General features: G+C 45.4%; 2 protein-coding genes across 3 annotated transcripts; both read right to left on the reverse strand.

Annotated features, from left to right (window-relative positions):
- Positions 1-312: 312 nt before the first annotated feature.
- Positions 313-20,734, reverse strand: HYAL3 (hyaluronidase 3). The gene is made up of 4 exons (XM_063121087.1): positions 20,495-20,734; positions 4,136-5,119; positions 2,118-2,207; positions 313-1,120 (listed from the first exon to the last, which is right to left on the reverse strand). Exons 2-4 carry the CDS (start codon positions 5,054-5,056, stop codon positions 653-655), a joined length of 1,479 nt encoding a protein of 492 aa, XP_062977157.1. The 5' UTR covers positions 5,057-5,119; positions 20,495-20,734; the 3' UTR covers positions 313-652.
- Positions 13,918-25,528, reverse strand: NAA80 (N-alpha-acetyltransferase 80, NatH catalytic subunit). 2 transcript variants are annotated; one of them, XM_063121088.1, is made up of 2 exons: positions 25,448-25,528; positions 13,918-15,350 (listed from the first exon to the last, which is right to left on the reverse strand). In XM_063121088.1, exon 2 carries the CDS (start codon positions 15,298-15,300, stop codon positions 14,287-14,289), a length of 1,014 nt encoding a protein of 337 aa, XP_062977158.1. In that variant the 5' UTR covers positions 15,301-15,350; positions 25,448-25,528; the 3' UTR covers positions 13,918-14,286. The 2 variants fall into 2 exon arrangements, with proteins under 2 accessions (XP_062977158.1, XP_062977159.1); XM_063121089.1 differs by having other exon boundaries at positions 13,918-15,319; positions 25,448-25,476.
- Between the last annotated feature and the right edge of the window lie 263 nt (positions 25,529-25,791).

Consider the following 25,791-nt stretch of genomic DNA (forward strand, 5'->3'; position numbering starts at 1 on the left):
TTCCAGGGGTTGAAGTTGTGACCTTCTGCATGTAAAACAGGTGCTGAACAGTGTAGACTGAGCATAGATGATGACCATGCTGGGGAACATTTCTATTTTACAGCATTCTCTCTGCCATGTCACAATCACATACAAACTCTAAATATCTTTGTTAAAGAAGTGCCACACCTGTAAAATTGTTATGGTTTCCAATGTCCCTTAATTTTACCCAGTGTGTTTTACTATAAAGTTCCAGAATCCTGCTCCATATAACTCTAGAAAATATGGGGAACACAGGAAGACACCTTATACCAGTCTGATTATTTGTCCTTCTAGCCCAGTATTTGTCTGCTCTCCAGCTTCACTTGCTACCTGATCATTTCAGCTGGAGATACCATGGATTCTACCGGAGACTTCCTGCATACAAAAGCATGGCTGCACTCCTGAGTTACGGCTCCTCCCTGGCCATGCACATCTCTAGAGAAGCCTTTACTAATATTATCTGACACCTGTGATTATTTCAACTGTTAGTGGACAAGGCAGTGGGGGGAAAGTATGGCATGTGTGTCTAGTTGTCAACATCTGGATGTCACTCAGGAAGTCAGCCTCTGTGAGTAGAGAAAACGGAAGGGTCACCCAGCCAAGGAAAGTTCACTCTCTCGAACAAAATCCATCAAGACTGCCCTTGATTAAAGGGCTGGATTTCTGGGAATAATTTCTGGAGTTCTGTCTTTTCATCATAAATGGAGGAAGGACAGATGTTCGACCTAATAATAATCCTGTTGCCATGTGCAGCATCAATGGTATCATAATACTGTGTAGCCTGGTGCTCTGGTCCTTTGAAGGGCTCTATCCACCGTGGCCTTTCACACCAGGCCCCAATCCATTCAGGATAGCAGACACACTGAAATTGCTCCCATGCTGGCACTTCAGGCTCTAGAAAATCTGACATCACAGACTCCTTTTCCCACCGCTGTGGGGCCAGGTGAAGGAAGGCTCCCATCTCATCAGGCTGCCGTCTCACACAACGTCCGTTCCCATGGCACAACTGATGGCTGCACGTGCGTGCTGCTGTGGTTGCATTGACAACATATGGCCCCAACGTGGTGGTGATGTAATGGTGAAGGCTCCTGCAGCTCTCCTAGAGGATGGAAGGCCAGAAAGACAGCTTAGAACATTAAGAGTGCAAGAAGAGCCCAGCTGGATCAGAACAAAGGCTTACCCAGCCCAGCATTCTCCACAATGGCCAACCAGATGCCTCTGGGAAGCCCATGAGCAGGACGTGCTCCTGTTCATGCTTCCCAGAAAATGGTATAAAGAGATATTTTCAGGGATGCAACTATGGCTGGATCTTGGGGCCACTCGCAGCACCTCCCCCCCCCCATCCCAATAACCATGCAGAGAACAGCACTCCCAATTAACAGTCTCGTGGCCATGATTTGGTCCAGCTGAAGTTTCTGGACTGCTTTTGATGGCAGCCCCACATATAACACATTGCAGTAATCCAGATGAAAGGTTATCAGTGTATGGATAATTGTATCTAGGCTATCTCTGTCCAGTTAAGGGTATAGTTAGTGTATCCGCCTATCTGTCCTGATTCTCCCACCAATCAGCTTTATTGGGTAAAGCTAGTTTCCCTTTATAGAGAGAAAACCTTGTCCCACTCCACTTTCTCCACACCATGTATCATTTTACACATTTCTATCATGTCCTTCCCTTATTTGTCTTTTTCCAGAGCTAAGGCCACAAACCCATGCATGTTTGGACATGAAAAAAAAAATCCTACAACTCTGCTGGCTGGGTTATGTTGGAGCTATAGGACTTTTTTTCAGTCTAAATATGCATAGGATTGTGCCTTAATACTTTCTACGCCCTAGCCTAGACAATCTGCCTTGAGCTCCTAGCCATTTCTCTTAGGAAGCACCACCAACAAGGGCAGGCAAACAGAGGAATTCACCTGGGCAACAAGAATATTTGGGGTAAACAAATTATCCTGCCACGAGATCCAAGAACACTGCTCCATAGCTGCTGGGACTACCCACAAAAGGGACGTCTGTTGCGGGCAGGGTTACCAATGTTGTGGGCAAAGGGCTCATTCTCACCCTAGAGAGCGCAAGAAAGAATCCATAGATACTCACAGGTGACTGGGCATAGGAAAGGTCACCCCAGAGCACAACCCCCGCGGCTCCAAGTGCTGCACTCTCTCCAATTGTATATACCAAGTCATCCTGAATGGAGAAAAGTAACATGAGAAGCTTTATAATATGGCTAGTCGCTACAGCGGATGTACAAATGATCATGTGTGCGAAATTTATTTATTTATTACATTTCTATACCGCCCAATAGCCGGAGCTCTCTGGGCGGTTCACAAAAATTAAAAACATTCAAAGTATAAAACAACAGTATAAAACCATAATATATAATACAATATAAAATATATACAATATATTTAGCCTGCCTTTATACAAGGGAATGATTTTCAAGGATTTGAAGGTATATGCAGGATAGAACCAACCTTGCACATGGTATATCTGTTCAGTTTTTCTGACCCACTAAGTTCTCTGGCTAAACAAGTATGAAAGAAAAGGTGGGCAACATGTGCCCTCCCCCAGCGTTTTGCAGCTCCACCTCATGCCCAGGTTGAATTTCAGTGGTGGTGGAATGGCAAAATTGCATAGCTTTCTTTGCCACTGCTCTGTGTCACTGAATTTCAGCAATAAATTTGGCAGTGGAGACTGGAGTGAAGCCTCCAATGGGCCCGGGGAGGGGGGGCGGCAATACAGCCCCCCAACCCCTGGAAGATGCCCACCCCTGCACTAAAGGCTTTTGTGGTGCTTCAAAAGTCTGACAAACTTCTTTGACCAGAGACACTGCAAGACAGAGATGACTGAGGTCTGCACTCCAGTACAGTTCCAAATGGTTCTCCAGTACTGCAGTCAAGCGTCTGAAAAAGCAGTGGCCTCAGATAGCCTTCTCTGGAATAGGAAGGATGCTTATCTGGCCCATCTCCATCCCTCACCACCATATTGGGCCAGCCTGTCTGAAGTTAGCTTCCTTACTAGGCCTCGTTAGCACTGCTGAGATTGCTTTTCCTCATTGAGCAGACCATGGAATTAAACCGAAGGTTCCACATTTTACTTAATATAGCCCTATATTTCCCCTAAAAATCTGGCAATGCCCCTTCCCATGGGCAAGATCCTACTATATGATTACTCATCTTGTCCCATTCAACAAAGGTCCCACTTCTCCCTAAATTAATAGCTTCCTGTTCACTCCAGCTTTCTGCATCATTCATGAATCGGTCTTAACCAGTCAGTTCCTGCAAGTGCATTTTTAGTATTTTTAATGGTGCAAACACAAAATTGGACTTGGATTCAAATCCCGTCCAAGCCATTAGGTTCACTGAATGGCCAATAATTTCCCCTTAACCTAACCTATCTCACAGGGTTGTTGTGAGGATAAAGTGAGAAAACTTGCTACTCTGACTTCCCTAAAGGAAGGACAGTGTATATATAACTCCCCAACAAAGCCAAGGCCATGGCTAGACCGGTTGATATCCTGGGGATCACCCTGGGATCATCCCTGTGTGTTCACATGACACACAGGGGATCCTGGGAGCAGGGAGAAATTATCCCTCCCTTTCCCTGGGATATGGGCATGGCCTTTTAGCCCACTTTTTCCACGGTCTTGGGATGATCCCGAGACCGCAGAACGTGTGGGCAGGCATCGTGGGTTGTCCTAGCTCCTCGCAAGTAACCATGAAGAGCCAGGCATGGGGCACAGAACTCCTCAGGAGCTCTGTGCCCATTGGGGGTGGGGTGGGGGTGCCGGGATTTTTTTTTTTAAAAAAAATACTCACATTTTGCAATCGAGCGCTCCTGCACTCCTTCTCTTTTAAGAAAAAAACCCCAAATGGCAAGCGCGACGTCCTCCTCCTCCTAGGACATCGCGCGCCACGTGTAGAAAGGAGAAGAAATCTCACGATAACCATATCATGAGATCCTCCCTCCTCCGTCGCACTAGACCCGTAGGTCTAGCCATGGCCCAATACTTCCTGGAGAAGACAGTTTCCAGCCAGTTAAGAGATGCAACCTTTCTTCACCTGCTACATAGAACAACCTGTGGCATGCCACTAACCCCTTCTCACAGTTCTTACCTCAGTTAGGTACCTTGAGGAATGTCTGTAGGAGACTCTGGAGTACGCTATCACAGGGAGGGGCTGCTTCAGGCCAAACTGTGCCACACGGAATGCCTCCCTGAGGCGGTGGTGAACGTAATGCTGGTGGTAAGAGGTTGGCAGCTTCGGTGGGAGGTAGATGCTGGGGTAAAGCGCTGAGGAAATCTTCCAGAGCCACATGAGCCGATCATTCCACTGGACCTCCGTGGGGTTGCAACGCCCAGTGTAGTTCTCTCCTTTCTTCCAATTGTCATTGAAGCAATCAGGGAATCGGTAGAAGCCCCAGGAACCCTGCGGCCTCAGCTCTGTCCCCAACTGCAGTGTCCTCTCCACAAGCGTCCGAGCTGCCTGTTCAAACTCTACTGTAGCCAAGGAAGTTTGTTGCTTGGGGGACAGATCAGGAAATCTTTCCTGCACCCATTGTTCAGAGGCCTTCCGGTACACCTTCTTGGGCCCCCAGTTCCGTCTCCAGAAAAGGCGCCACTCCTCCCAATCAATCACTGCCAGCCCATGAAAGTCACGATTCAAAAGTTCTGTTATTTCTTTTGAGGCCTTCTCTAGATGTTCCTTCAGGTGGACCTTCTGGGGTATTCCCCCATTATGCCATTCACCCTCTGGGGAGATGTAGGGATAGAGTCCAAACTTGTTTTTGTAAAAAATAGTCATGTTTTGGCCACGAAACGCATTGCCTTTGTTCTCCACAATGCCGTAGACTCCAAGAGGTAGAGGGATCCCAAAACGCTCTTGACATCTGGCTGTGGGCATGTTCCACACCACAACAAATGGCTCATGTTGGAGAATGGTGCTGGCTGTTGTCTGCTCCCTGCTAGGATCTCTCAGGTGTTGGGTAGCCCCAAAGCAGAAGGCAATGCAGACCCAGATGGCTCTGTCCAGGATCATGGTGGATGTAATAAGCCAATGTCTCTCCTGGGGGCCCTTTGGCTTTGTTTACAAATGTACACCCTGGCAGCAAGAAAGGAAAGAACAGACGGAATAAGATCTTCTCCCTATCCCACTATTCACAAACTGCCAACAGCTGCAGAGGGCCAATATAGTGTAGCGCAGGAATGCAGAACCTCAGTCTTGCAGCCAACTCTGGTCTGCTTGGGATCCCAATCTGGCCCTCTGGGGTTCATCCAGATGATCACACCCCATTCCCCTGGCCCCACCCCTTTCCCCTAGGTCAATGGAGGATGGTGGCTCCAATGTCAGTGGGGCAGAGAATCCACTCTTATTTATATATATATGTGTGTGTGTGTGTGTGTGTGTGTGTGTGTGTGTGTGTATATATATATTCTACAATACTTAAACATACACATTTACATTATCACAAAAAAAACATAACATACTACATAATATTGAAATGTTGAATACATAATAACTTATCTAAATAACATAATCAAAATTAACATACAAGTGCACCCCCCACCTCGGGATCTCATTCATGATTCAATCTCATACTTTCTTCTGCTGGTGGTTTCCCACTTCCCTTAGAAAACACAAATATTAGGAACTGTTTCCAAATTCCTTCAAAATCATTTGATTTAGCTATACCTCTTCTCCATTTAATATTACATGTCAATTTATCATTAATAGCTATATCCCATACTTCTTTATACCATTCTTCAATAGAATATTCCCCTTGAATCTTCCAGTTCCTAGCTACAATCAATCTTGCTGCAGTCAGCAAATTTGTTATCAGTTCCTTAATGTCCACTCTAAAGGAGCTATCCAAGGTGGTTGGATACCCAAAGCGGATTCACCACCCCACTGACATCTGAGCCCACAGCCTCAATTGCCCTAAGCACCAATTGGTTGGTGGTTTCTTGGCTTTTGCACAGTTTTTCCCCATGCTAAAAGGTTGAAATGCCTCTCGTAAGGCTCACCTAAAAGCTTTAAGCTAAACTATGCTGCTATTTTTGCCCTGTCCCTTTTGTCTTCACCCACCCACCCCCATCACCACTGGAATGCAGCATTACCCCAAGAGTTTCTCCAAATTGGAATTTTCCTCTCGAGCTGAAAGGGGTACAGCATCCATGCCAGACTATGTTGAGTTATGGGTTTTTACAAGCTTATTAGTTATTGCACAGACTGGGCTTCTGTCACATAACCTTTTGTGTTAAGTTTCTGTTTGTTTTGGGCCCATACAGAAACTAGCAGAGTATTACAGCGGTTCTCAGCCAAGTCAGCAAAGACATGAATTAAGACAGAGATTTGTATTGGTTAAAACAAACCTTTTTACTGGCATATAAATATATAATTTAGTTATGGCAATACAGACACAAATACTTACAAACGGTCAGTCAATACAGCTCACATGAGGGACATCACAGATACATTCTGATAGCTACTGCACATGAAAATACATTTACTTTTATAGACTACCTGTACAATGATGCAACTCCTTGCAACCCTTAATTGAAGACAATCAGTTAACCAATTATTCAATTATGACATCAATGTCCAGGTGTAGAGTTGACCTTTAAGTTTTCTGCTGAGTCTTCTGTTCCTCCAGCTCCTCAGCAATTAACAAATCAATGGAAAAACATAACCAGGATCCATTCCAGGATCCAACAGACTAAGACTGGGAAGACCTGTGTTCAAATCCCCTTACCTAGGACAAGTGCTATGGGAAGCAATGCAGTTTCAAATCCATGCTTTTCACGACTTTCAGCCTGCCTCCCCTACTTCACTGGATAGCTGTGGGGATAAACTGGAGCCAGTGGGAGGAGGGGATGGAGAACCGTATGAGCTCCTTGAGGATAGGTGGAATATAAAATGCAATTACTGAATTCATTAAGTGAAACTAAACTAACTGAAATTCTCATCACACAGCCTAATAATAGTTTACAAGCTGTGTATTTAACCTGGGAATTTGGATGTAGCATGGATTCAAAATTACCTCAGTGTATGGGTAAACAACTTGCAGCACTCAGCCTAGCTTCCAAAGCCCTCTGCAAGAAAGAAATTCAGACCTCTGGCAAGAAGGATCTGTCCCTCTTCCTGCAGCCCATTGGATGGAGAGGAACAGGCAGAGAATCACAGGGCCTATTAGACAACATGCTAAGCCATGGCTAAGCCACTAAGCATTTTGCAGCAAATGGCTGGTGAGCGTGTTTGAACCGTGGTTATGTAGCCACCGTGGTTAGGAATGATTCACATGACATGCTAAGTTATGGGTCACATGACACACTAAGCCATAATGTTTAGCTCAAAATGCTTAATCACTGTGGCTTAGTGTGTTGTCTGAACAGGGATGTAGAGTTGAAGGGACCATTCAGGCCATACTGCAGGAATCCAGTCTAAACATCCCAGAGTTGGCTGTCCAGTCTCTGCAGTTGATACCTAGGCAGTTGGTTCCATTGGCTGACTGTTAGGAAGTTTTTCCTGATGTTCAACTGAAATCTGCCTGGCTGTAACTTCAGCATGTTATTTCACGTCCTACAGTCTTGAATGATAGAGAAGGAGTGTCAGAATGATAGAGAAGGAGTGTCAGAATGATAGAGAAGGAGTGTCAGAATGATAGAGAAGGAATGTCAGTGGCCCCTGAGAGATAGTGGCCTTCCATCTACAGAAAAGGGGTTCATACCCCTTCCTAAGCACACCAAGGTGGTTATCCTAGTGGAAGGGGTCTTGAGCAAACAAGCTTTCAGAGAGACAAACTTCTGAATTAAACTTGTGAGGCGGAAGGAGGTGGACTGAACTTCAAAGAGCAGGAAGCTGTGTGGGGGAGACCAGATTGCCAACGTACCTAAAGTCGCCTCATTTGTGCGCAGGAGCTGTTTGGATTATACAGGGATACTGGAAGGGACGGTTCTATGGCTGCCAGGTATTTTTCCGCAACCCAGACTGGGATACTTCCACTTGATGGCTTGGATTTGTTTGCTCTGTGTCAATTCCCTTGGCTTCGTTTTCCACTCCAGCATTGCAATATGAAGGAATATCAAGCCCAACGAACAACAGACTCTTTCTCCAGCTTTGCTACCAACTGACAACAAACTCTGAAGAAGACGTTTGACTTCTCAGAGCATTGTTGGGAGGCAGGGCGGAGAGAGTGAGAATGGAGGCAAACCAATGAACAGGGCATCTCCTCTAATCCAACCTGTCCAACTAATTCAGTGTGGCTCAGGATCAGAACCACAAGCTCATCCTGAAGCCAACAGGTCAACATCACTATCACACATGCACAAACATCTACCCCCCACCCTCCCCCACAAAAAGACTGTAAGGTTTCAAGTCCACATATTATCAGACTGGATAATTTATTGTCTGGCTGAGATTTTCCATCATCTTGGGACTCTGAACAGTAACTCTAAATTAGCATAGTTTCCTCAAACAACATAGAAAACCTCAACTGTCACCTTTCTCTCTGAGTTGCAGCATTTCCTGTCAGTGGAACAGATATGGCAATAGATCCTTTCTCCGAGCTGCTCTCTAAAACCCTGTTCTTCATGCTTGTGTTACTCTAACACACTTAGCTATTCCTTCCCACTCCTTCATCTTTTCCCTTTACCTGTGTTTGATGTGAGGGTACTGAGAAAGTTTTGCATTAACGGAGAACATCCTGTTACATTATGTAGGGGGGACACACACCCCTAAAGCAAAGGTCTTTGCAAATCGACCCACAAAGTGAAGTTTCCTATGTGCATGAGTGGACAGACCTATAAACTAGTGGTTATCATCTTCTGAGATAGCTGGTAGAAACAGCCCCACATGTTTACATGTGGGCCTTGACAACCAGGAACTGAACTGAAGTAAGCAATATCACTCTCCCAGGCTTGTGAAAGCTCCACTTTTTGATAAATGTGAGTATCTGAACTGAGAGCTGCTGCCGTGTAATCAGACCTAAAATACATTTTCTTTGCCCTGAAACCAATTAAATCACAGAGATATACGATTGTTGTTTTTGGTTACTCAATATTGGGAGAATAACACTATGCACATGCATGTAGGCAAACTCTTTCCTACTCTTTATTATTGGGGGCTTTGCCCTGATTCAAATAAATCCTGGCTGGTCAACCCTACAATTTCCCTCTTAGGGGGAGGCTACATTGCATCTTGTATACACTCTACCCAAGGATGACTACTCATGTGCAATGTTTCCAGAAAGGTGGATAAAGTAGGGTGACCCTATGAAAAAGAGGACAGGGCTCCTGTATAGTTGTATAGAAAGGGGAATTTCAGCAGGTGTCATTTGTATACATGTAGCACCTGGTGGCATTCCCTCTTCATCACAACAGTTAAAACTGCAGGAGCCCTGCCTCCTTGACTGAATATTGGAGCCCTGTCCTCTTTTTCATATAGTCACCCTAAATAAAGGAACTCTTCTGCTACCACAGATGAGGGCCATGGCAGTCTAGGAGAAGAAGCCAGAATCCTTCTCCATGGGGAGGCAATCAGGAGTCAAATGATAGTCATTGTCACCTTGCAGTCACTTTCCAGTCCCTGGCTCAGGCTGGGGCCATCCAGACTCTCATTCCTCCACAATGACCCAGTCTTCCAATAGGCACTGCTTGATTGATAGCCCTCATCAGTCTGCAAGCTAGTACCAGAAATGCAAGCCAGCCAATCTCGAAAAGAAAGCATTCTGGAACATCTACAGTCTGAGGTTCATTGCCTTTAAATAGCCTCTTATCCCTGATCAGTGTGCAGTTAATTTTAAACCCAGCATGCTGCTGGTCGTTCTGATCAACCATACAAAAAGCAGGCACACAGAGCAAACAAACCCACACTGGCAAATGGGAGATATAGATATAGATATAGATATCCAGTACTCAAATATATAAGAGTTTAGAGTAATAGTCAGTCATTAGTATGATCATGGATGCAATCCAAATGCTTGGCCTCATTTATACATTACACCCACCAAAAATCTGAACCAGGTTTGGAGCTAACAAAGTCACTTGTTAACCATCTCTTACCTTTCTGTGAAGGACCAGCTTTTAAGGAGAACCCCTTTGCGTGCACTGTTCCACTGTTTATGTGATCTATGGCACTGAAGTACTGCTGCCAGTAAGTTTGAAAAACTCCAGTCATAGTCCATAGCCAGCTTTCCACCAGAAAAGAATACAACTGTAAGTTGTGTAGTGCAATCCTATAATCAATCACCTGTTTCCTCTAAAGCAAATCCCACTAGGTTCAACAGGGTTTACCCACAGGTATATATGATTGCAGCTTTAATCAGCAGATTAATCAACAAGAGCTTTAGCTAATTAATCAGTGGGAGCCAATATTAAGAAGTGAGGTAGAGGGTTAAGGGCACATTTATTAATTCTCTACCTACCCCTGTTCTTTTGGCAGCAGTGTATCATTGTAATAGGGAAAGAAAAAGAAAATACAGTATTTCCCTATAAATCAAGTAATGTCTTTTAATTATCAAATAGTAAGGTTTTTCACATTTCCTTCAGTACCCCCAAAAGGGAACTTTCTTTCAGGTTTGGGGGAAATGTCAATATATTTCAGTTTCATTATTTGATTAATCAATTAGAAGGCAGATGGTTAATCAATTTAGAAAATATTTCATTGGGTGAGAGAAAAAAATGAAAAATGCTTTCTTCTGCTGCTAGAAAATGTAATGATTTTTAATGAAGTTGCTAGTTGGGTCAAAAATTTTGTTTCTAGTGGGCTTCCGGGCTGCCATACAGCATCATGGCAAATGCTCTCTCAAGAAACCAATGCCCCCTCCCCTTACATTTCACACAATGGACTCAAGGGGCCGAATAACAAGAAACTGCATTACACTCCCATGACCTGGAAATCTGTCTCTAAAGGCATTTTGAATTGGACAGCTGGATAGGAAAGGTTGAAGCCAAATGGACTCCCTTCAGTCAGGTCAACCTGACAATACTCTGGCAAAAGCACAGCTCCAGATTAACCTTAAAGATGATGGGGGTGGGTGGGCTGGACAAATGTGCTATGTGAACATGGCTGCATGCACACTGCACCACCACAGGATCCCTCTTTTCTCAGGGGGGATGGGGGTGAGCGGTGATCTTTGGAGAAGTGCTGTTAATCCCAGACACAGCCCAGGCCTGTTCTACTCACTGCAGTGACTGCTTTCTACCTTGTTGTCCCGGGATGCCTCCTCCAGCGCAGAGCCCATGGAGCCTTTGCTGCCCAAGGCAGATAGGCAGCAGGTAAGGGATAGATTCTGAGCTCCACTGCAAACTCACAGAAAGGGAACATTCCCTACACCAGCACCTTCCCCAACCTGGTGCCCTCCAGGTCTTTTGGACTCCCAACTCCCATCAGCCCCAGCCAGCATGGTTGACGGTTGTGAATGATGCGAGTTGCAGTCCAAAACATCTGGAGAACACCAAGCTAGGGAAGGCTTCTCTACAAAAAGGAAAAGGGATCCAAACACAACAATGGAACCAGTTACCTAGGGAGATTGTGGGCTCTCCCACACTAGAGGCATTCAAGAGGCAACTGGACAACCATCTGTCAGACATGCTTTAAGGTGGATTCTTGCATTGAGCAGGGAATTGGACTCGATGGCCTTATAGGCCCCTTCCAACTCTACTATTCTATGATTCTGTGAAAACTTTGTCCTTCAGCATTTTTTTTAAGGGAACACCATCTCTCGTTGGAGAACCCTGCACATGGCTTGAATGAACACAGCCCAAGGTGTACTCATGTTGCACTCATCCCACTTGTGGATTTCCCTTGGGGAGCTGGTTGGACACTGTGTGAACAGAATGCTGGTCTGATCGAGCAGGGCTCTTCTTATATTCTTAAGGGACAAGCCATTGGTGCCATTTCAAATGTTATATATATAAAAAAATCTAGAGTCAGTGTAACGCAACTTATCTACCTATGCATGTTTCCATGAGGAAAAATATATGTGCAAAATGAGTTTAATATCATAGTTGCCAGTACACAAGCAGGTGGGTATGTTGCTTTGCATCTGTAATGCTCTTGTGCAGTTTCTGGTACAAAGCTGGAAAACAGTTTGGAGATTGTGGTCAAATGATGGAAATCTCAGTTACCCCATAAAAGAGCCTTCTCCAACTTGGTGCCCTCCTGCAGGGCTATGTGGGAGTTGTAGTCATACACATCTGGAGAGTACCGGGTTGGCACACAATACACAATTCAGAAAGGAGAGCTTTGGCGATACAGGCACCAAAAGAACCCTGCATGTGCAATTGTCACTTGACAATACAGACATAGCTTGCACAATATTCCCGACAGTGGCCACTTTTCAGCTGCTGTCTCAAGGCTGGGAAGCATTGCTGCATTCGGTAATGGGGAAGTTCTGGATGGTCTTGGGACTCTGCATTCTTAAAAAAGGAATTTAAAGAGTTTAAAATTGAAAATGCAGTGACAATTATACACAGCCCAAATTCTGAGTCACATGCAATAGCGATGTATTTGACCTGTTATAGTTTTGTGATTGTAAAGATTGTCTCAATCTTGCCTTTCTTTCTTCTTTGTTCACTAGCAAGAAACTTCCCTTTGTGCATTACACAGTTGTGAACATAGGAAATGAGTAGTCATTCTCATAAATTTACGGGATTTGTTTTCTAACTTCTGAGCCTATGGAATGCACATCATTTTTGGCTGCTCCTCCCCTCCATAGAGAACCTGTTTTATATTACTAAGAACTGAGCCAATTTAGTTGAGAAAAAAGGGAGGATATACTTTCTACAACCAGATCTCATCAGGACTGCTTTGCACATTAGTTTAAAGATCTGCCTGTAAAAGATTTTAAAGGTGCCTGTAAAAATGTGCCATCTGAAAATGACCAATATGTTTTCGCAAATGCATGCAATTATTCTACAGGTGCATTCACTAGGGCAGCCTTCCCAAACCTGGGGCCCTCCAGATATGTTAGACTACAATTCCCAGCATTCCTGACTATTGGTCATGCTGGCTGGGGCTAAAGGGAGTTGGAATCCCTAACATCCAGAGGGCACCAGGTTGGAAAAGTCTGCACTGGAGAGTTGAAATTGGCTACAGCTCCTTAACAAGCATATATTCTGTGGCACCCAAGGGTTTGCTCTTGTGTAATGTGTGAAACAGCCTTGGGGGGGGGGGGATACTAATTGATTAGTGAGATCAAATGGGCTCAAAAACAAATGGCTACAGATTGACCAATGGGTCATTTCTTTAAAAATAAAAATGGTGCAGGGCTCACTTCCATTGACCTCTAATCCACGAAAGCCAATTCCACAATAAATGTCATAATCTACCACATGACTTGTTTATCCAGTAGCAACCCTATCCCACAATTCCAGATTGTGGGGACTCAGAGGTGTGAGGAACATGCTGCACATGCTGAGCGACACTCCCAACTTCATTGGATTAGATCACCATTGGGCCCATTTAACGTGTGTAGGAATGATCAGAAAGGCCAAAGTTATGGCAGTCAAAGTAAGTTATGGAGGTTGTCTTTCCTTCTAATCAAGTCCTGAACATGATTAGTTTTAAAATAATGTTAGGAAAGGGTTTCTGTTATTAACCCAATTCTAGATTACAGGCTTCTAAGAACAAACATGCAGGGACAGAATTATAAGGGATTCAGGTCAGAATTGGATGCCTTTCTGAAGTCCGCTGTTATCCCACCAAAACACATATTTTCCTCTCGGTTCTACCCACTCCATGTGCAGAGGTTGGCTACTCCAACAGAGGAGGGCAGAAGCTAATGGAATTCGATTGCACTGACTTCTTTGTCTACCTGCATCAATCGCATCAAGCTCTGGGACTCGTGTGTGTTTGTGTATCCATTGTGGAGTCAGAGGGGACAGTTCAAATCTTTGTTTATTGGTAAAATGAAATCAGAGAAATAAAGTGTGATTCATTATATCCAGCAGAGTATAGCCCCAGCCATTTAGCTATGGCAACAGCCACTGGAATACAATGGGAAATAGCTGATGGCCTTGGAAATATATTCAAAATATAGAGAGCTTTGTCTTAGCATCTTGACATTCTCATGGCAACAAAATGGGCTCTTCTCTGAAAAGGAATCCAATAAAATGGAACAGCAGGAGGCCCGATCTGTTGCCTTATACATTTCAAAATGGTGATCTCTCATCGCAACTATGAAGCTGGGCTTCCTGCTTAGGAGTCTCCCCGCCTCTCCTCCAGCGATTGTGTCATCTTCACCACCACCCTGACACATGATGAAAAGGTCAGATGTCCTTCTCCATCCAGAATATGGCCCGCCCTTTCAGGTCACGATATGGCGTGTCTAGAAACCGCTGTCCCTGGGCTTGGCTCCCTGATGGGCTAGAAGAGGCAGACTCACAGGAATTTGGTTGGCCTGGCAGAAGGGCTGATGGGGGAGGCAGAGGAGGAGCCGGGGGAGGAAGAGTCATGGCACTGAAGCGGTCGGCAGAGCGAGGGACTGGATCTGATGGTGAGGAGGTAACAGAAGCACTATTGGGCTGGAAAGAGGAACTGGGGGAAGATGCAGAAGCTGACAGCTGAGGAGGGGGAGGAACAGTCATAGTCACCAAGTGAAAAGAACTAGCAGTAGGCAATGGAGGGGGAGGGGCCACTGACCCACCCGGGGAGGAGGAAACGGGTGCCGCCCGCGGCAACGGAGGGAGATTTGCTCCCAAACCACGGCTCCAAGATACACTTGAATTATGTTTCCCACATGCCCCATGGAGTTCCCTGTCATGCCGAGGGGGAGAAAAGCTCTCCAAAAACCCCACAGGTACAAGGGAACTCATGAATCCTGCACACTGAACAGGTATGGACAAGCTGTAGCCCAGGTGGGCATAAAAATGCTGCTTGTCGTGGGTAGTGAGGTGCAGGCACCGGAAGCCTCGGGACATGGCGTAGCTCTCGACGGCTTCCATCAGTTTCCGGCCATAACCCTTTCCACGGAGGGCCTTGGCCACCACCACTGTCTCTAAGAATAAACTCTTTGGCTGGCCAACCACCCGGGACAGCCGAGCGTGCCCCAGCAGCTGGCTTGGACTCTTGGCCATCTTGCCGTCAGCCGTTTCCTCCACGGTCCTCGGAGTCCGAATCAGCACCAGGCACAGGGGGAAGTCCTCGGTGGATCTCTGCAGGGAGTGGAGGCGGGAGGCCCTGCTCCGTTTCCACTCTTCGTTGATGAGGTCAGCACAAGCCTCCAGGAGATCAGGCCTCTGGTGAAGGGGGACGGCGGTGAGCATCTCTGAAACCGAGCCCATTCTTCTCACTACCAGGACTCTACAAGTGACACAGAGAGCTTGGCACGCTCCTGAAAGCACAAACACAATGAAGTGCACTTGGAATGCGCAGTGGTTCCAAGAGAGCTGGCCCTCTCAGTGGCATTACAGGGACATCTGAGCTGCCCCTTACCTTGCCTGGATTCCGCCCAAACGGGCGGTGTTGCAGCATCCTCTGGAATCAGCCCATTGCATAAAACCAAGGACACTAGACAGGAATCCCTTGAGCCACCAAACACACGTGGAGGTGAATGCAGAGTATGCAGCTACTGAAGGATGTCAAGACATTTTACTCCCCCACAAAACTGCTTAGACATCCTTAGGCTAGATGTGGTTGGACGGCAACTCCCTTCAGCCTTAGCCAGCATAGGTGAGAGGAATGGCAGTCCAACCACATGCCACACGCTCCCCATCCCTGCCCTAGGGTTTCAGCCTGCCTTAGTGCAACACACATCAAGCCAGAAAATCTGCTGTGACAACATCAGTGTAGGCGACAGGGCCATTCCTATCATCTGCTTCTTTGAAACTCGCCCCCGCCCACCCTTGCCAACCACGTTGGAATTACCATGTTATAACTGATTGATCAGAATGTGTCACTCTCAAATGTATAGAAGTAGAGATGTCAAGCCCTGGGGAAAATATTTTTTAAAAAAGGTGTCGTGTCCCCCCAAGGAGCATTTTTGCCCCCTCTCCCCTGAAAAATTGAAAAAACTGAACAGTTTTGGATTATGAAATATTTTCTTTTAGAATTTAAGACAAAATATTTATATATTGTTAACTAGCTTTTACTCCCCACAAAATGAGTTCTAAAAACTTTGTAATAAGAACATTTTTATAGAAAGACTAGAGATGTAAAACGTATGGAAATAATGAAGCCATGGGGGGAAATGTTTCTTAATCCTCTCTGTAAGATTGTCAGCATGGTTATTTCTTCCATTCCTTATTAACATTATTGATCTAAAGTATATTTTACGCTCAGTTTCCCAGCTTGTGAGTAGTCACCATTGTGCATTCCTGACAGTAAATGTGCATTCTTGACAGTTTGGGCTTTGTTCTGAGACTTGGATTTCTGATGCTGTTGCAGTTATTTAATGTAGTTCTAATCTATTCAGAGAATCATTACAAATTTACTGAGTTTACTTTTAAAAGTTTTAAAACATAATGTTAATTTTATGAGCAAACTATGTTTTACCTAACATAGCTTTAGGAACAGGCAGAACAGAAAGGCTGCTAAAGTATTGTCCTATAGCAGCCCTCCTTAACCTTCGGATGTATTGGACTACAGTGTCCAGCATTCCTGACCATTGGTCATACTGCCTGAGGCTGATGGGAACTGAAATCCAAAATATCTGGATGGCACCAGGTTGGGAAGGCTGCCTTAAAGCAAAAAGGTGACTTTAGATCTGCAAATAGTGCTAAAAAAAGTATTGTTTATTTTTCATTTTTTCCAAAAATCCCATCTTTGTCCACCCCCATCCCCAGAACTGTGAAAAGCAGTTCACTGTAAAAGAACCTAACAAACCACCAACAACGCAGCAGACTCTTGCATTGAGAAGCATTCGCCCCCCCCTGAGCAATGGCCACTGAGGGCCACCTTCCATGCCCATTTTTGCCTTGCTAGAGCATGTGGGACTGGCCATGGGATAGTTTGGAAAGATCACAATGCACCACTTCCTCCAAAATCTCCCAAAAGCGGACACAGCGTGTGGGGGGTTGAAACATTCCCATAAACAGTCACAGTTGAGCCACAGCTGGTTTCCAGAACTAACCCACAGGGTGAGTCCACAATCTTATTAATCACAGAGAGCACCTGGGTCGACATGTGATTCTGCTGCCAGCGTGGGGTTGTGGCACTCCAAGTTGAGGCCTTTGGCAAGGCCCAAAAGCCTAGCCACAACGCTGTCCAACTTTGTCCAGCCTGACACACTTTAGGGTTTTTTTTGAGGGGGGGGGGGGACACAGACAAGCAATGGAGAGAGGGCCTCCTCTTGCACAGTTCAAATCCAGTCTTCCATTCCTCTTACCCTTTCATGTTATCCATGTTGTCTGACTAAAATAGTTTGGGGAAAATCAGGGAGAAAAAGGAATCCCACCCCACTTTCTTGCTCATTCTCTCGGGAGCTATTCAGAAAGCTCAAGCAGCTGGAGAGGCTGCAAGGACAGAACCAGATAAAATGTAAAATAAAGAGTATACACACTACCACTCCTTGGCCACCACCTTACCGTAAGGTAAGCCCTGAAGCCCTGCACCCTGAGAAATTTCCCCGAAATTAAGAACATAAAAAGAGCCCTGCTGGATCAGACCAAGGGTCCATCTAGTCCAACATTCTGTTCACGGAGTGGCCAGCCTGACCCACAAGCAGAACATGAGTGCAACAGCAAATCGTATATCTAGGCTTACTGCCTCTGATACTGGATGATTCTCACTCCTTCCCACAATTTTCGGGTGCAATTTCTTTTCACCTCTTCCCACAACAAATGGTCAAAAATAAAAAAAAGAATGGAAAATCCATTACGGTGCTACTCTATCCCCCTTGCACAAGTTTTCGTCACAGCTGGTGTTACACACAGGCCAATTTCCCTTGTCAACAGCTAAAGTTTCTAGAAAAGCCACACAGTTGTGGAAGGAAGTGTCAGTGCAAATGGCTTTCTCAATAAAGGCTAAAAGCACCACAAATTAGGCCTCCCTATCGGCTCAGACTACAGCTACTGGCAAACACTGCTCTTCTGACAAGATTTAGCCGTCCACCCAAAATAATTAATGTACATCTTTTAAATTTTTTAGTAGTGGGCCCCGCAGTTATGGAAGGGTATTCCTAGAGAGGTTCCTGACACGGTCCCTGTGGTCCTTCCAGCACCATCCTGTTCACCTGGGCCTTTTAAATAATTTATGTATGTTGGACTTTTCATTTTTTAAAAACCTGTTTTTAGTTTTGGGTGTTCTGAGACTTGTTTTGTTGCCGAATTTTATGGTGCTTTTGATTGTATAGTTTTATGTTCTATTTTTGTATTTAAATTATTTTCACATGTGTTTACTATAAGCCGTTCAGAGAACCTTTATGTTATGGGGTAGCACACAAATGTCATAAGTAAACAAACAAATAAATAGCACTCTGGTATAAACTCCTGCAGGGGACAAGAATCAGCCCAATGACCACAAAATATTTTGATCTTCTCTCACAAATATCAATTATTCATACTAAGTATTTCACGCTGCTCTTTTCGAAGTGCTTCAGGTATGCTATTGCAGTAATGCTTAAAACAACCTTATAAGGCTACAGGCTTCTTAAAGAGGTGGAAAGAGGCTGAGTAAATAATGGCCTGCCTGAAGCCAGCTAATGAGTTTAGAACTGATATAAAGACTGATACAAGATTACTATTGAACTGTTTTGATCTGCTGATGTTGATGTTTTGCTGTGCATTGCTTTCAATGTTATTTTCTTATGTACTGTGATCTTGTAAGCCACTTTGGGCAAAATCTCTAGTGAAAAAGCAGCATACAAAATTGATGATGATGATGGTTTACATGAAATTTAACTGGGAATTTGCCATTCATATTTCATTTTCTTAACCATACCTATAACAGCTCCCTTAGAACATCACAAACATCCACAAAAAGCACTTTTGCGATCACTTTGAACCTCTTGCGCCATCTGCGAATGTTGTTAACATGGGATAAAATGCAGAAGTGAAACTGAATTTACCCATTTTCACCAATGTAGGTTTTGCATTTGCATTACAGATCGACTTAGGTTTAATGTGTTAAATTTCCTATGCAGGGTGCTCACCATTACCCACCCAAAAATACACACACAAAGCATTTGTGCCTAAAATCACATAGCCTGCCTTGTAGGCACAATTACAAGACCCCCTTGGAGAGGGAATGAGAAAAGGAGCAAATCATAATATGACTGACACCTGTTGCATCACTCACAGACTCTTTTGGAAAGTGCTCTCATGGGGATTAGAACAAACAGAAAATAGCTTAACCCAAGATAAGTAGACTGAGGGCTAAACTACACGCTACATTAAATGCATAGTATGTAACTCATCCTAACTTCTTTTTATTTCCATGTAAGCACATGACATGGGGCCTCAATCTGTGTGGCCACCACACCCAGGAGATGGGTTTAAACCTTCCCACCAGCTGATTTCCCTTCCAAAATGCCACCCCACCCATGGAGGGGCTAAGGAAAGAAACCCTCCTTGGGCACCAATGGATTTTTTTCATTCTTTAGTTCCCATAAAGGGGGCTAAAAGTGAGGCAAATTAAGGGGGCAAAGCAGGGTGGGAACATTTACCTCCCCTCCATATCTGTGCGTTGTGGTGGCAATCCGAATCAGGGTCTCATTCATTTACACTAAACTAAGAAAAAAGTTAGGATCAGCCACACACTATGCGTTTAACATAGCGTGTAGTTAGCCCTGACATCCCTTGCTATATAGTGAACATCGCAGTCATGAGAGAGACCCACAAGTTATAATTCAAACAGCTTTTCTCACAAAATTTTACTGACTCTTCCATACTCCAGGCCAAGGGAATTGGCCTATTATATCACTCATTATCAGGGATCCTGGCTCTAGAAGTAACCTGACAATGTCATCACGCACACAACACTCGAGAGCCAATACCACACAAAATGTGACACACTCCTTCCTTTCTACTTCTAACCATCAAACATCTCTAGGCACCACCTCCTTTTCCTACCCACCAGCTCTGCACTGGGATTCAATGCGGCTCCTGCTTAAAAACAATGAAACACTCCATAGGCCCAGGAGAGAAAGAAGGGCCTGAAAATAATCCATTCTGCTCAGTCACAACTACTAGAATGGCACTGGGTGGGAATCTTGCAGTGCCACAGAGAAAGGATTCACGGCCTTATCCGCCTTGATGTTACTGAGAAAAACATCTTTCATTCTTCAGTTTCTAACCTTTCCTCTCAGAACTAAGCAAACCCCAAGCGACAAAATACAGACCCTTGTCCCCATCTTTCAAATGTAGGGACAGGCACCAAAGCAATCTAACTTATACCTCACCTTTCACAGATTTATACTGCTTATTCCTCCCCAGTGCCTGACTGACTCTGCTGTCCAGGAGACAGAGAGTAGGTTTGCTGTAGGATTCCCTCCATATTATAGAGCCTGTAAATAAGACTAGCAATGGAAGTATCAAATACCTGCGATGAATGGGAGCTCCCTGCAGGACTGCTTCCCTCCTTTGGTGAGTCTGCTTGTGAAGTCAGGCCCAGGAGAAACCGTCTTAAGTGCTTTCACAAGAACCTGACAGGAAACTACACACGCTCCTGCAGTTCATTTCTTCTTTTAAGGGGAGAAGTGTGTGTTTATATTTGAATAGGGGAGGAAAACCTGAATTGTGGAATGTAAATTGCACAGCCCAGCCCTTACACCAGTCAAAGGCTGACACACTTCCCAAAAACAACAAGAAGAAAAAGTGGACAGACTTTATGGGGTTCCCACAGGGATGTCCTCCGCCACCCCAGCTGGGAAGTCCAAGTATAAGCTCAGTTGGCATCAAAGGGCGTGTTTCCTTTGGGAAATGGGCTGATTTAGATTCTAAAACCCCAGTCTCTGATAAACAACCATATGCTTCTCTTGGGCAATATATGAGTAGAGGATCAGGGTTAGCAAGGATGGAACAGCCCAGAAATTACGGCAGGCAAAGGCAGACAAACTAGACTTACTGTGTCCTAACTCCTCCCCAATGCTTCCTTCTCTAGGTTAGTCCTCTTATAAAATGAGAATGCTGGTAGTTTATTGAGCCTTTGGGTTAATCTACAGTCTTCTACTCTGTCTTGCCATTGCCACTCCCTGTTAACAAATTTAGGGCGCAATCCTATGCATGTTTAGACAGAAAAAAGTCCATGGCTGGCTGGGGCATGCTGGGAGTTGTGGGACTTTTTTCTGGCTAAACATGTATAGGATTTTGCCTTTAGTGTCTCGCTTATGCATGCTGTGAAGTTCATATCTGTATGAATACACACGACAGGAGTGCGCAATTTTTTTTTCTGTTGAGGGCCACATTCCCTCAGAGATAATGCTAACAATAAGTGGGACCAGACCAACCCCACCCTCTCTTTTTTCTTAACATGGTAATCAAACCACAGTTTCTCTCTTTCTCTCTCTTATGCATCTCAAGAGAACAATGATTATCTTTAGTGGGCTGGTGAGATCTTTAGTTAACATCACCCCCAACTCACTTACTCTCACACACACACTATTCATCCATTCACATAACATCCATTTCATTCTCTTTTGCCCTACCTTTCTCTCTCTTCCCCACTTTTTTTTCTGTCTCTCTTTTAAAAGGAACACCCTTCTCCCTCTCTACGCCACACACTTCTGCTTCTCCCACCCCTGCTAAGGACTCATCACCTCGCTGAGCACTTTTGCCCACATTAATCCAGATACTACTGTTGCGACAAAGAGAGCGATAAACTGGGAGATGTGTGTGTAAACTCAGAAGCTTTCGCATGGAGCACAGAGACTAGAAAGAACACTATACCACTCCAGCTGCAGTGCTTAAGCCTCTGAGCTCACGTGTGTGCCTGCCTCTCTCATATTCTCCTTATGATGGCAGCTGGTACAAGAAAGAATGGAAAATTTCCTGAGTGGGCCACATGTGACCTGCAGACTGCCCAACTCTGATATAAGGGATGTTCAATACTGTTCAATGTCAACAGTGGATGGATCAACGCAGCCGTATGGAGCTTTCATTGCTAGAGTTCTAAACAGAACTAGAGGAATGGGGGCCAGTTTATCAACTGGGCAAAACTAGGATGTTTTCAGTGGAGGGTGGTAGCTCCAATGTCAGTGGGGTGGTGATTCCGCTCCAGATTTCAGCCAGAACTCTAAAGGAGCTATCCAAGGTGCTGAATAGCTTTTTTAGAGTTCTGACTGGTTCTGATTGAAACTCAGAGTGGATTCACTGACATCGGAGCCACCAGCCTCCACTGTTGCCATGAAGACATTCATTGTGTCCAGGAAGCCTGTTGTTTACAAGGTCTCAGAGCACAGAGGCTTGTTCTTCAGTTGCTGCCTCCCAGTGTCAACACATGGTGGGCCACATGGAGGAAAAAAACTCTGCCTTGAAACAGGTAAGTCAGGGACAGCCCTGCTACCAAGCCTACACTCCCTAGCAAAAGGTCACAAACCCCATGGAAGCTGGAAACAAGAGGTGGCTAAACTGTCCCCAGGCAATGAAGTGGTGTGTTTCCTACCACCATTATGTAGCTAACACAGCTTTTCCTGCACTGAAATGAAAAATACCAATTAGCCCCACTTCCCTTCCGGACCCTGGCTTCTAGAATACAGAATCGTATTCATGTTGGGGACACAGAAAACGTTCACACAAGCAGCACTTTGAATAGCCTGGATTGCTATTTACCCACTGTGAGGTGGGGAATACAGGAGGCACAATCCAGTGAAAGTGAATAGTGACTATGACCCATCGAAAGGAAATACACTTACAGTGCAGTCCTATACACGTTGACTCAGAAGTAGGTCCCACTGAATTTGGTGGGGCTCACTCCAAAGAAGTGGGTATACGATTGCAGCCTTAAAATTAGTTACAACTAAGCCCTCTTTCACTGCTTTCAATGGGGCTTAGTTGTGACTAACTTCCACAGGACTGCAGCTATTGAATCTTGCAGAAGCATAAAGTAAACTTTTCATTATGTGTTACAATAGAAGACAATTTACTCACAGGGATGAGTAAATACCCTGTATTAAATACCCTGTATTAATACCCTGTATTAAGGGTGGGAGGACAGAGTATTTGGTGCCCATTTGTCTCATCTGAATCTCCCACACTGAATTAAGTACAAGCTTCGTACTCAAGGCAGTACTTCAGGACAAAGCTACCACATAGGCCTATACAGTAATAAGAAACATTTAAGGCACAATTCTATGCATGCCTAGACAGAACAAAAAGTCCCATGACTCCCAGAAGTTACCAGTCAGCAGCACTGGTTGGGGAATACTGTGAGTTATAAGACTTTTTTTCAGCCTAAACATGCATAGGATCGTGCCTTTAAGCTTCTATGGAGGACCACAGATTAGTCATTTTCACACTTGTTGTAGTTGATGTTATTCTGAGTAGGTAGCACTTCATATGCACTTCACCCAAAGTAGTAGAGAGTGGAGGAGCAGGAGCAGTTCTCCACAAGAGTAAAATTATTCAAGCCCTGGGTATTTGCACCTGTTATATACACTTGTGTGTGGTCAGGCCCTCTTGGCTAACATCAGGACCCTGCCAACCAACACATCCCTTCCCGTGGATGAACTGATGTTTCAGTGTGGGTTCTGGAAGCAAGATTTCCATCTCCATCTCACTCTCTGCCACCAAAAGTTATCCTATCCAAGAGACATGCTGCACAAACCACTGTCTAGACCCAAGAGAGGGAAAGGTCAATAGATCTCAGCTAAAATTATCACTGTCCGGGGAAGCCCTCCTCAAACATTTTCAACCACTGGAAGGGGAGCACCAAAGGTCACATCTATAAACGGCATCACGCTGAGGAATGGCAAGCACATGCAAGTGCTTCTCACATCCCACCCTCTCCAAATTAAGTGCTCCGTCTACTTAAATGCTTTACCAATTCATTCATTTTTAATGTGTTTCATCTTCTTCGGTTAAGTTCATTGAGAAGCCATACAGACGTGAACGCCCAGGAAAAACGGGGGGGGGGGGGTCAGAAAAATGTGGAATAAAAACATTTCTCCCCCCCCCCCAAATTTTTCAAAAATCTTTGGGGTGGGGAGGGGGAAGTAGGCGAAAATGTTTTTCTGGGCCTTCACATCTCTAAGCCATCCACATCAGCTGAATGCAGGTTAAACTGTATGTGTGCACAGCCCAATCCTAGGCATACTTAAATGGAAGAGAGTCCAACTGGGACTTACAAGTAAAAGTATATAGAATTGCTGCCTCTGAGTTGTACAGATAAAGAGAACTGAATTGCAGATGGGCTCTCATTCCCTTTCCAGAAAAGTGGATACAGAAATTCAAATAAATGTACAGTACAGGATTTAGGAATGGATACACTACTGAGATGCAAAGACTGTGGCTCATTCAAGCCCATTGCACACCGCAACATCACCTCACATGGTCCCAGAGGCAAATCCAAGGCCACTAAATGAGACAGTCTGGCTCCACCCATTACAAGAGGATGCAAGCTAGGGGCTCGAACTCATCCTTCCCCAACCTGGTGCTCTTCAGATGTTTGGGACTACAACTCCCAGCATGTCTGACCTTTGGCCATGCTGACTGGGGCAGATGGGAGCTGGAAAACTAAAACATCTGGAGGGCGCTAGGTTGGGAAGGCTGCTTTAAAAGATGTGGGGAGGAGGGAGCAAAGAGTCTTCCCAGTACCAGGCGCAAGGTGTCAGTAAAGCACCAGGCTAAAAATGGTCGACTCCCACAAATCTAAGGGACTATACAGGAACAAACCTTTTCTGGTTGCTGGAGGATTCAGAGGATTAGGAGTCATTTATAGCAGCCTTCCCCAACCTGGTGCCTGCCAGATACGTTGGACTACGGTTCCCATTATGGCTGTAGAATCACCTGAGTTGTAGTCCAACACATCTGGAGGGCACCAGGTTGGGGAAGGCTGATTTCTACCACGATTCGCTACCACACATTTCTGCACTCAAAAACTCAATCAAGGAACTCTTGCAAAGCGCCCGGCCTTCAGCTTGAACTTCACCCCTCAAGCGGGTTCCGCAAAGAGGGTTGTGGTGGGTGCACCCCTCACCGCCACCGCAGGAGCTCCTCCTGCTTTGCAGAGATCCAGGTCCTTTTATGGCCAGTTGACCACAGCCTCTCCAGCTTTCTCTGGGGGAGGAGAAATGTGCCACAAGGCGGACTCAAGCCGCCGCCGCCGCCACCCCTCCACCGCCCGCTAACCTAAACCCGAACACCAGCCCCGTCCAGTCCTTCCCGACCATGTGGATGCTGATTAAGAATCGTGCCTGCTGCTGCCAGGAGCTTTCGTCAGCAAGATCCCTGGCAAAGCCTCCTCCGGGCGCATCACCATCAATCTGCCATGCGCTCTCGTGCGCCATGCCCGGCCCCACCAGGAGCGCTGAAGGAGAAAAGGGTCCGAGATACTAACATGCTAGCAAACGGCAGAACGCGCTCCGCTTCCCCGGCCGCCGGAGGCTTCCAGCGCTTTGCTCGCTCTCCCTCTCACACGCACACGGGGAAGAGAGCGAGGGAAGGAAGGCAGGAAGGCGCCCCGTTGTTTCCTCTTGAAAGCGACACCGCCGTCTAGCGGCTAGGAAGTCTCCCCCCCCTCCCATCAGCTTTTTTGCAACTGCTGCGCTTATAGGCCGCCGCTGAGTTTCCAAATTTGTGTGGTCCCTTGTTGCATAAAAGAAAAAGATCATCACCAACCCTCGTTGAAGGAACAAACAAGGAAGGGCAGGAAAAGAGGAGGCCGTGGGTCTGTGTTGGCAA

This window comes from Elgaria multicarinata, chromosome 3 (genome assembly GCF_023053635.1).
Source record: "Elgaria multicarinata webbii isolate HBS135686 ecotype San Diego chromosome 3, rElgMul1.1.pri, whole genome shotgun sequence".
Taxonomy (NCBI): Eukaryota; Metazoa; Chordata; class Lepidosauria; order Squamata; family Anguidae; genus Elgaria; species Elgaria multicarinata.